At 43.6% G+C, this 12,499-nt stretch overlaps 1 protein-coding gene across 1 annotated transcript in view; it reads right to left on the bottom strand.

The window, feature by feature from the left end:
- The window catches only part of LOC115317152 (cytochrome P450 3A24-like), a 43,562-nt gene that overhangs the window by 15,922 nt on the left and 15,141 nt on the right, over nt 1-12,499 (bottom strand). The window contains exons 3-5 of the mRNA XM_040206076.3: nt 12,405-12,457; nt 12,231-12,327; nt 9,133-9,249 (exon numbers count right to left, since the gene is read on the bottom strand). Coding sequence (XP_040062010.1) covers nt 9,133-9,249; nt 12,231-12,327; nt 12,405-12,457 — 267 coding nt within the window. The remainder of the gene's footprint in view (nt 1-9,132; nt 9,250-12,230; nt 12,328-12,404; nt 12,458-12,499) is intronic.

The following is a 12,499-nucleotide window of genomic DNA, read 5'->3' as shown; positions in this document are numbered from 1 at the left end:
GTTACTACTAACGCGTTAAAGCCAACACTGGCATGATGCGCGGAAGCAGTAGTGTTTGCGCTTGCGTGATATTTTTTGTTTCCCAGACTTTGTTTTTAGTTAGTTATGATGTCTACATAAATGTCTAAATCAGAGTGTCGAACCGAAATTTTTATCGGTTCGGTTCCGGTTCGGGTTCACGAATTTCGGTTCAGCTCCGGTTCAGTTCCGGGGACCGAAAAATAACGGTTCGAACCGGTTTGAACCGGTTCGAACCGGTTCGAACTGGTTTGAACTGCTAAACTGAGAATATGTTTTCCGCGTTCCTTTGGCTATAGGCACTTCTCAGGAGTGAAACGAGTAACTATATACCTTCTTTTTTTTTATTTGTTGAATCCACTTTTATTTTCAGGTACTAAAAATAAATTGCGTTGTTTCATTTGGATGAAACAGCAAATGAAAAGCTAGATTAACATATATGACTGAACATCTATTTCATTTTACCTCAGTCGCATATATTTTACCTGAATCTAAAGGTTATCAGTCTGGTGTGTCGCCTAAAATGCACGTGATTAGTAGACCATTGCATCGCAATATTAAAAGTCCAGTCCTATTGTGCTCTTGTACTTAAAAAATTAATTACAGTGCATACAATCATAAAATAGGCACGTTCTCGCCATATATATACTGAAATCTAGATTATAAAATGCGTTTCACAATATATATGATGACGATACAACTAAGCTAAAAGCAATAATATTTTCAAAATGTCAGGAAAGTTTTAGGACAAACCCTTTTAGTCTACCTTTTATAGAACACTGAGCGGCAAGCACAACACTTGATTTCCTGACTAATATTGTTTTCATTCAGAACCATGACACAGGCGAATAATTATGCAGAAAAGAGTGACCTTCGTATTCAGTACAGATCTGGCCTATAAAATAGAGCGCATTGAAGTGCATATTTTCGACATAGCTTGGCGTTTGATGTTTGTTCTTGACAAGATGCCGGTCAATTTACTTTGTAAATAAGCATCACCCTTGCTAATTGGTGATTTGTTGTTAAATACAACAAAGTAGTATTTTATAGTCTACTCGACATTACAGCTGCTTCATTGGTCACTTTCTGACGGTCTGCGTGCGCAATTGTCATAGTTCCGCCACGCGCCACTGTGTGCTTTGTTTTCATCCAGCCCACAGACACATAAAATCGTTGTTCATCAAATAAAAGAAGCTACAGACTTCTATATGTTTGAGAAGTTGAATACTCGTCAGGAACACGTGTTATTTAAATCAGCTTCAAAATGAAAAAAAAAAATTGTTAAGTTTCTTTCAAATAACTTATGCAAGTGCCTCTCGAGGATAAAAATGCCGGAAAAGATTTCCAGAGCATATTTCAGATAATGTGTGGGCGCATTAACTTATGATGTATATCTTTAGGGTGATAGTCCCTTTATCTATGTTATCAAGTCTTCAGGTAGTAAATAAATATTTGTATTGTCATCAAACAATTTGACTGTAATAAGTTCACATAACCGCTTGAGACCGACACGGGAGGACGATACTCGAAAATAGCCATCCGTTGAGTCTGCGGAACGCGCTTATTTGTTCGCTCTTTGGCAGTGTAAAACACCGCATCGCGGGGTATGCCAAAAAGAACTGTGTGCTTACGTAATAGATTTGAAGGAGACTACACAAAATGGGCAGAAATAGAGATAATAAATGACATTCTTCTAAATAATACCATTCAAGACGCCAATTACTGCAAAAAGAAATATATAGGAATGCATGTTTTAAAAGTAAACACGTTTGACAGAACTCCGTCTGGTTGGGTCAAAAAGTTGAGAAATACAGACTTTCACAAACCAAGTCCTAAACATTTAGTGGCCCGACGTTTCAATTGGTCGAGCTCAAAAGGTCAAAAGCCGCTTAACCCTCGGCGTGTGTCAACGGACTAGGGCACTTGAAGAAGAAGTGGGTGAAGCAAACGACACACCGTAGATAGAAAAGGAGCTGCTGCTCTCCACGTGCAAATAGTCGTGCACTTGTTTTGGGGCCTAATTTTACAACTCCGTGCCGTAGTTTTGCAGGATCACGCTGTCTGCTCTGCGCCGAAGATGCGGAGCAGAAGCACCTTCACAACACATGAGGTTTTTAACTCCCCCCCCCCCCCCCCCCTTTTTTTTTTTCTTTTCATTTGACGGTGCTCCTCTACAGAACACTTTTTAGTTCTGAGAGACTCCCTCCTCTATTTGGGGGTGCCAATTCGACAATTATATTTCTGTCAGTTGTTTGTAGTAATTCTCCGTTTCTTTTATTTTGCGCCCAAAAACTGTGAACTTTAAACAAAACTGCGAGGTCTTGAGCGACTGCCGACGTTCGGCCGTCCCTCAAAGGCCACTAGAATCTTTTTTTTTTTTTTCAGGTATTTCTGTTTTACCCATTTGTAGTTCTATTTATCATCAGATTAATAAGTCATATTTAGTCCTTTCAATCTTTTTATTCTCGGGGACAACTTTCTGAGACTGTTCACCAACAGCGAAAACATGTCTGAGTGCCTCAATGATGTGTGCATGTAAAATGATTCATGCAACAATTTTTGCACTTTCAGTAAATGCCGCTAAGAGGTAATCTCCGACATATTAGTTTCCTTCTCTGCTCAATGGAAGACGCAGAAAAAATAAAGGAAAGAACAGCTTTCCCTTTCTCAACTCGCAGTTGGAACAAGCCGCGATGTGATCTGAAGCTAATTTTATACACGGGCGGACTGGAAGCGCGCGCTCTCTCTCTCTTCTTACGGCCCTTGCAATCGCCCGGGAGTCAATGGCATTTTTTCTCCGTATGTAGTTCACTTGCTTGCCGTCAGGGGCGCAACCACCTCACCCCACTTCACCCCACTTGGAGAGTCCCTTCGAGCTGCTTTGCGCTGGTGTTCGAGCTTCGTGGGTTGTTGTTTTGGCAACTTTGGTCTGGTGTACGTCGGTGGCTATCTGGTGAAACTCATTAGTGAGTTTGGGTGCGACGCCTGCGTTATGCTGTTGACTACGAGTTGATCCTCTGTTTGTCTCATTCCAAGGCCAGGATAAAAGCGGACTTCATTATCCGAATCCCAGGTTTCTCGCACTTCTGGACAACATTGTTGCTTTTTTTTTTTAAAGGCTGTTAAGCACCTTCCGCGTACAAATGTGCACGAAGTTCTGCAACTAAATAGGGTGCAACTCATTGCACCCTATCTTCAAGACGCGCCAATCCTAAGTTGCCCAGAAGGCATTGACAACAGTCACTCAAAGCGCTTGGCTAGTTTAATTTGCAACAAGTTCCTCAGAATACTTCTGATTAACCATGCAAAGACGGTCACTGACAGAAACGAAAAATCAGCTTGATATGTGCACAAGCCCTCGAGGAAGCACTTTAGGCTGTATGATGCACTGTGCAAAAATTGTGTAGACTACTACACCCTCGTCTAGAGCAGCTGACCGACTTCATGTGCGGCCTATGAAATGATGATGCAGACCACGGCAATAGATAGATGGGGCCTGCTTACATTTCACGAGAGTGTACGAATTATTTATCATTTAAAGATCCTCCACGTAGAAGGGGTCCGTCTCCTCCTGTTCTTGGGTTGCAACAGAAGTCCTGGAGGTAAAGACGAGTATAGTTTTTCCGCAATCGCATTCGCTGTCTCTACTTACTACTTTTTACTCTTGAATCTCTTGGAGATGTGCGTCAAATATTCACCGTTTTGGGCTCGCCAGAAGCGAATCAGATAGTGGCTGAGGGTCTAAACGTAAGCATCAGATGTCAAAGGCTATAAAAATCTCTGCCGGAATTGCTGCAGTGCTGAGATACACTGTCAGACGCGTTCTGCGCAAACTGCAAAGGGTAGCCCAAGGGTGAGGTGACAGCGCCCCCCGCGAATTGCGGCGGGAGGTGGCGATTGTCCCAATTGCAAAGGCCGTAAGAAGAGAAAGAGCGTGCGCGCTTCCAGTCCGGCCGTGTTCTATACCGCCAGTGTTCATCATAGTCATGCGCTGGGGTTGGCAAAAACTAAAGCATGGGTTGAGCTTTAGGCATTATTAGAGTTCGACTATTCTCATCTTTGATTGAACACGAGTCAACATGAATGTTTGGCGATGCTGATTGTCAAAAACCCGAGCACTTGGCTCGGGCTCATGACAACAGAGTACGTCACGGTGTCGCATTACTCGCAGTGAGAAGTCGTGATGGCATGTGACGTCACGGTGTCAACAACGCTAATACATCTATATTTCTTTGGAACTCAAGAAGGTAGGGCGAGGGGAAAGATTGTCGGGGAGGAAAAAGCATACGAAACGTTGGAGAATAGAGGGGGAAATTGACGTTCTGAATTTTAGTCGACTTGACGCGGTGAGACATGCGACTACACGACGGGACCACGTGACGTGACATTATTTGACAGCATGTCTTGAAACCATGACGTCACGTGACCACGTGGCACATGATTAACCGCAGTGCCAATACAAAAGCGCCACGAAAACCCGCAATTTCTTATACATTGCAATTCGGTATGTGACAAATTGATCACTACATAGAAATGCCAGCTGCCAATTTTTACTTTTCAAACACTCACTTTGTAATAAAACGAAAATTACCGTGAACCGTTTTGAATCGGTTACCGTTATATTTTTTTCCGGTTTAGTTCCGGTTCAGTTCCAAGATGGCAGCGAAGATTTCGGTTCGGTTCAGTTCCGGTCCGGCTAAAAATAACGGTTCTGTTCCGGTTTTCGGTTCGGTTCGGTTCCGGTTCGACACTGTGGTCTAAATATCCGGCAATGGCACCACTTTTAAGCATTTCACCCCCATCGTACTCCCCAACCTTCATTTCCCCAAAGATGACATGAGGTCAAGGTGTCGAGAGAGCAATTAAAATACGTTAGACAAAAAAAAAAAAACACAAAAAAACGTCAATTTCTTTTAGTAGTAGCGCAGGCTCTTATATAACTTAAAACATTATCGTCACGATATTTCTTAGATAGGGTACGTGCGATCAGTACTTAGCTTTTATGGGCTTGCTTCCAGTCTCCAAGTATGATTTAAGCACGTTTTGGAGCAAATATGCGTTGGCGGTCATACAAATTAGAAAATATTTGTGAAATTTGAACTAACCCCTTTGGGAACACATGTAGCAGTGATCCTATAATGTCTCCTAATTTTCTGACTTTCAGCTGGTTTTCGCCTCAAAGAAAAGTGTTTTCAGGAAGAAATCGGGTTTAACCAGGTTTTCACAAAACGGGTTCCGGGTACAAAAATAGGAAATATCGGGGTTTACCCCAAAGCACCTTGAATCATACCTTGGGTATGATTGATGGCGTTTTTACTGCCGTTCCACTGGCATATCATTTAAGAGCTATCATGGCGTCAAGCTAATATTCAACATGAACCTGCAGCATGCACTCGAGTAAAAAAAAAGGAACAAGAGATATAATATGTTTTGTTAATTTTTGGTTTGTGTCAGCAAACCTGGCAACATAAACCGACGAGCCATTAGACATGCGCGAGCGACATATCTACAGGGTGAAACAAGGAGACGCCAGGCTCTTTAAATCGACCGGAAAATTCGGTTTCTTAACCTATCGCGCTACGACTTTGTGCAGCGTTGCCCACAGTTGGTGCATTTTTGTTGTAAAACTTGCGAAGAGCGAACTTACCTGAGGAAAAAGTAAAGAAAGAAAAAGGCTTAGCTCCTATGGAAACGCAGCGACGCCACCGGTCTGCAAACAACACTGCGCCGTTTCGCACAGGAGACAAGAGATGGCGCAACAAACGCCACCAACGAACGAGCATACGGCGCCGAGAGCAGGCCTTTTTAGCAGACGATCATTTCGACTCAAAAGCGGCGCGCGTTCCGCAGGCGGCGACAGTCGCAGAAACAAAAAAGACAGGCGCGGTAACAGCAAGGAACTGCAGTTCCTTGTCTGCAAAAGGGCCGGCTCTCGGCGTCGACTGCTCGTTCGTTGGCGGCAGTTGGCGTCGCGACCGCTTGCGCCATCTCCTGTCTCCCGTGCGAAACGGCGCCGTGCTGTTTGCAGACCGGTGGCGTCGCTGCGTTTCCATAGGAGCTAAGCCTTTTTCTTTCTTTACTTTTTCCTCAGGTAAGTTCGCTCTTCGCAAATTTTACAAAAAAAAATGCACCATCTGTGGGCAACGCTGCACAAAGTCATAGCGCGATAGGTCAAGAAACCGAATTTTCCGGTCGATTTAAAGAGCCTGGCGTCTCCTTGTTTCACCCTGTATATATGACTTGCACAGCACGTCCGCCATACTGGTGTCAGAAGCCTGCCGGTAACGCAGTGGAAGCTGCGGTGTCACGCGTCAACGAGCGTATCGTAACTTCTAATAATAGACTAAAGGCAATGCTGCCAGGGCCTAGGCAACGGTTTATAAAAGGGAGAATTTTTATTGTAGTTTCCTATTAACCCATATATGTAAACGCAGATAAAAACCATTCGTTACTGAGAGTGCTAAAAAATCTGAATTGTGCCTTTGTTTCATTAATATTTTAAGGTCGTTCTTCTCGACAGACGCACCACTAAGCAGCTCTGTTCTAGAACTTAAAGCATTCAAAATAATATAAACAATGTGCTTGTCGCATAGAGACGTGGTTTCCTCCCAGCACTGAGCACACCTCGTTTGGTTTCTCTGAAACACGCAAAGTGGTCGGTGTGCTTTAAACCGTTTAGTTATGCTTGGACTTTCGGCGTGAAGGCGTGCAGTAATTTTTCTTTTTTTAAACTAAGACACTGCTATCGACTTTTTATGCGCAAGCTTGTTTTCTTATTTATACAGCTGAGGAGTGCTGATCATTCAGTGGTCCAGAAGATTCCTGGCGGTACCGTTTCTTTCTTATGAAGCGGATATACTAGATCGCCATGTTTTTCTCTTCCTCGCATATGTCGCCATGTTTATAAAGATGTCTTCACCCCGGCCATGCATAATGGATTTCACACCAAGTCCAGTGAGTTTTTAAGTGCTTGATTTACGCCTTAATTGTTCCTCAGACGGTAGAACACAGCTAATCGCACCTCCTGCAGTCAGCCCGAAGACATAGAGTATGACTTCCGTGTGTGACTAATGTTCGAGGACCGTAGAAAGGCACCGATGGATACCTTCGACAAGGTAGTCATCAACACCAGCACATCAAAAGTACTAATGTTTCTGAGAAGTGCATGAACTAATCGTCGGAAATTAAAAACAGCGCGGAAAGACGAGGACCAGACAAAGAAGTGACACGGACGTAACTAATCGGTTCGTGGCACTCTAACCGGTGCTTCACCTGATGGGTGCGGCCGGACTATCTTCTAAACTTGAAAAACAGAATGACAACCTAATCAAAGCATATTGCAAGATGGAGAACGTTTGACCTTATTGCTCTATGCGTCCCGCCTGAAAAGCTATGTACAGCCTTCATTCGCTTCTTTTTTTTTTCTTCTCATGCGCCTATATATTTTTACCTCCTCTCCTCTTCCCTCAAACGGAAAAGCTCACCTCGCTTCATGTAGACTACCATTTTGCCCCACACTTTTCATTTCTTTCGATTTTATGCAATTAATTGTGTTTTACTTATAGTACAAGGGGGAGGGTAGAGGTTTGTGGAAGTAGAAGCGGGTAGAGGGACTTTGATTGAGAATGGTGCTTTGTGGGTGTAGGGGCGAAAGAAGCTACGCTTTGAAGATGCTTGAAGGTCTATATGCCACGTTTCGCTAAAATCTGGAAGTAAACTGCCGTGTACCCGAAATTTAGCCATGGATTAGAACGATATATTGAGATAGCTCACTCAAAGGTATAGAATGGACAAGGCGTCTTTAATTTTAAATTCGCTATATTAACCGAGAGCTTAAAAAACATGAAGCTTGTCCAGTCCGCAGCATCGGATATTTGCAACCAATAAGAATGTGGCATTATCTAAAAGGACGCGAAAGAACGAATTGCGATGCAAGAAGCGTGAACATAATAAACCACGCCATACGTTTCCTTGACTGTCAGGAACTATAAACTCTACCTCCTTGCTGAAACCATAGAGAATATTTCTCAGTCGTTTTTTGGGTGAACATACGCTTTGTGGTTCTTGGTCTACGTCATTCTCAGGTAACATTTGTTAATCTCATGCTCCAGTGTACTGTTATAAGTATATAGCAATTACTCACGCACAAGGGGACTAGAAGCATTGTTCGAAACTGAGCCGAAGAGTGAATTACCTATGTCATGGTCTCATTCGTTTTATTTGATTCTGAGCAAAGGCCGTTCCCTTTATTTAGTTCCTTTTCTTACAAGATTTAACTCATCTAGGCACCAGCGTATATATAATGCCCAAATTCTCAAAATTAATTTAAGGTTTTATAGGGTACAAACGTCAGGGCTGCGTAAGTTTAAGAAAGGAGGGGACATCAGTGAGTAGAAGTAGACATAAGTGGCCGTGTCCAATTATGGTTGCATTTACATTAGGACACCCACTGGTGAGTCCGAACGGCGCATTAAAAGTGCTCCACCTTCGAAGGGCGCTCGTGGCTATATTGCGGCATATCCATTTTGGTTGCACACAATTCGCGGCGTATATTTGCTTTGCAAGACGCCTTTGAATAATATTGTGAGTCTGAATGAATCGATTGTTTTATTACACAGGAAGAATGTACATTGTGCCTGTGTCTTCGAGACTGCTCGAGCCAGCGCGTTACCAAACACGAGATGCGCTGGCCTCTTTAGCCATGAGCCCTACTTATTTCTCTCTAACAATAGAGTTTATACAAACTTTTTTTATTTGTTTTACGTTACTAGTGCGTAAAGTTTAAGAACCCTCGACCTTTCAGCAACGACCAGTGCTGATGACAGTTGAGGGGACCTTCATTGCGCAGCGTTGTGTACATATAACGCAGTTGCCCATGGCCCACTTCCCTGCCCCCGCCCCCCAGCAACACACGACTTGAAAATCAAAGAAATCGAACACGCTCAACCAACATACGCTCGCGAACATAACTATCCATAAAATATTGTGAGTTTACTCCCTCTAGAGTTATGACGCTAAGTCTCTCATCCTATCTAAACAAGTTAAATGATCAAACCTAAGTCAAGGTCAAAGATAAAATATCTGCTCGAAGACCCATTAAACAGTGGAACAAACCTTGCGCAGCTTTCCTGTAGAGAACGCTGGGCTTGCTGCTGGTCGGATCCTCCTCCATTTCTCGACAGGGATGATGGTCATCACGTTGTCCAGAATCGAATCGTTGAAACTTAACACCTGCGCATCAGAATGACTATCACACTCTCATCACTTTCGACGTGATCAAAGCCAAAGGCTAGAGGAGCGAGATACGCGCTTTGAGCGTGCCTGCCTGCCGTGCACCCGCGGTTGTGCAGTGCGAACGTTATACAAATAACCATGTCCACGCGTGTAGCTTTGGGTACAAGCGTCAGTACGACCCCGCCAGTACGACCCCGCCTTTAGCTATTTGGATTTTGATCAGCATTATACAAATCACGTTTGTGCAATCAGGGCTCCGGTCTCGCAATCTTATCTCGGTGCCTGGAACGCGTCCCCGACTGGTATGCCTGCCGCGTCGTCGAAGGAGGACGCTGCAGGCATACCACCCGATAACGCCATGGAAGAATCATGTAAATTACCTAGATTGTAGAGAGCGCCCAGCACGAACCGTCGTGAGAGTTTCAAATTTAATGGCGGACGCTTCTTGCGGAGATTGATTGCAAGTGCGCATGCGCTGCGTTGTCACTTGTTCAGGAGGAAAGGTGGCGAAAACGTGAAGAGGCTTGCAGACGAACAAAGCCTTTTCCCCCTCCTCGCAGCTCGTCGTACAAACGCGGCCCGTACACCACGTGACGCCGACCCAGCAGTTGGAAACTCTCTCTGTAATACAAGCTCTCTAGTATCGAGCTGTTGCCTGTTGCGACCCTGGCGGTGGGGCATCAGTGGACACGGACATAGCAGACGCTTGTTCTGCTGTAGCTCGCTCTCAGCTGGTCAGTCCACGGAAGTTTCTGTAGCATCGAATTGGGACGCCGCGACGGCAACAACATTTGCTTTCGCGCGTCTTTTTTTTTTTCTGAACTTTTATTTTTATTGTTAAAATTGCCATAAGCAACAGCTTGACACGCCGGCTCTTCTTACCTAAATTTCACACCAAGACCTATGCATGAGCCTTATGGGACAGAACAGCTGAGGATGCGTTGCAGGCAGCGTAGTCTGCCTGTAACGTTGTGTGTGTTGTGAGACATTGTGTGTATCGTCCTCTTTTTCGTATCCTTCTTTTTTCTTCTTCCGGTGTGTCAGGTCTGGTTATGTCTGCAATTCACCAGCTTGCCAGTACTTTTATATTTCTCTCAGGGTAGTCATACTTCAGCGACTTACTTGCCAATCAACAGTGGAGATAACAGATAGCATTGAGAGGCAGTCACTCTTTGTATCTTCACATAACAACTTTTCATTTCATCATTTCATTTATTGATACTGTCTGCCCATTGGGCTATTACAGGAGTGGGTATACAAAAATAAAAGATGAAAGTAACCACTATACAAAGAGTAATTAAACAAGACAGTGGATTGCAGAAGACCGCTTCATACACTTGAAAGCGCACAAGAAAAAGTTACAAAACTGAAAGCAGCACAGGTATTAAAATTTCACAAGAAAGCAGGAACTTGGTCCGTATTTGTACGATTACGGCTTTTCACGGCTGTCATATCCGACAATATTATGTATACTTTCTAAAAAGGCATTAAGGGATGTTGACGAGACAGCAGAATCGGGCAGCATATTCCACTCTCTGATGGTTCTATGAAAAAAAATTTAATTTAAAACAATCATTTTGTACAGATGGATTACGAATGAACATGCTATGGCGATGCCTTGAGGATTCGTTAGTGCTCTTTTCGAAGTAATCCGATTTGTTGATATTTATAAAGTTATGTATAATTTGGAAAAGGAATTTCAATCTTTCGTACTTGGTCCTCGATTCTAACTTTGCCTATATACAGTAATGACTTGGGCCGAAATGCCTCTCCCCCGAAAAGTATTTTGATCGACGTTAGTGCACCCGTAGTTCAGCGTACAGGTTACACCCAGAGTTGTTTCTTGGCGTGAAGATACAATCCCTTCAGTGGCTAATTAGGGATTCTATAAATTTATTTCACCAATGTTAGGCGTCTTTTGGTCGAGTTTTTTTTTATTCCTTTCAGGGTTATTATAAACCCCTCGTGCTTTTTGGCCCAGCAGGTGTGAAATTGCTGTGAAAGTGATGAATAAAAACTAACTATTAGTGGTTCTTTAACGAATAGCAAAATTTTTACATTCTCACTCTCAAGCTTATCTGCTCAAAATAATTTGCGATATTCAAATTGACATCAGTGAACAATGCATGCATTGTGAGGAATGAAAATAAGCACAATGATTGTAGCAGTGCAGGATTACGCGGGAAGCTACTTGATAAAAGAAAAGACTGTGTCATGTGAATCACTAATAAAAAAAAAACCGATGATACATGTGTCATGGCCTGAACAAGACGCTGTCACTGCTTAAGCAAAACCTCTACATTAACAACATAACTCGACACTTACTCACTTCCTTCCTCATTCGGTAATTTCTTGTAGAAAAGAGAGAAATTAAAATGTACTCGTACTTAATACTAACTTACTGTACATCATTACATACGTTTGCGAAGCAGTCACGCTTCAAAAGCTAGTCTGGACATCGTGGATTGAAAAGGCTTTATCTGGGCGCCAGTTTGGCTACCACGGGCACGCATTATTGAGACTGGCGCCAACTAGACTATAGGTGGCGCAAGTCACCGCCGTCTCTAAAGGGTACTGCCGTTAGCCTCCATTAATCCTGACTTGGTTATAAGATTACCTGTACACTTAGTAAGTAAGACTGCGGTGCCCAGATGCCGTAGTGGCAAACGTCGATACTCCCACGCACCTTACTATACAGGCCCCAGCAGGGGACACCATGAGCCACCCCACTCGATGCGGTTTGAACGCGCCACGCTACTACGCGCCTCACGCATCACTGCCCTCCTCCCAAAGGTTGCGTGATGAGCACGCGGCATTTCATTCGCTTGGATGGCTCGCAGCATCGTCTGCGGTTCATCGTAAATTAAAACTCAATATACGCACCGAAAAGAAAGATATATAATAGAATTAAGGCTAGCTGAGCTCTCAGAGATCGCAATCAATTGCGCGTAAAGGACAGGTTCAACCATCCCACTCACCCTTCTATTTGGCAAGGAAGGAAAATCTTTGACCAGAACGCGCTTCACCAATTCCGGATCAGCCACAAAGAGCAGGGGTTTTGCGGCTTCGTAAACGCTGAAAGTAAGCCCAAAATGTGTGGAAAACGTGATTAGAACATAGTTTTAAAGTCAGCGAAAGATATGTGAACTCACCCAAATAATTTCCCAAATTGACGGTATCTCTCCTGGTCCATTTGATGAAATGGCTGAAATATACGTCAGGCATTAAAATACAACAGGCCCGAAAT

This window comes from Ixodes scapularis, unplaced genomic scaffold, assembly GCF_016920785.2.
Source record: "Ixodes scapularis isolate PalLabHiFi unplaced genomic scaffold, ASM1692078v2 PGA_scaffold0__279_contigs__length_252992795, whole genome shotgun sequence".
In the NCBI taxonomy this organism is placed as follows: domain Eukaryota; kingdom Metazoa; phylum Arthropoda; class Arachnida; order Ixodida; family Ixodidae; genus Ixodes; species Ixodes scapularis.
The sequence above is the reverse complement of the archived record's forward strand: the minus strand, read 5'-3'. Positions and strand labels throughout refer to the sequence as shown.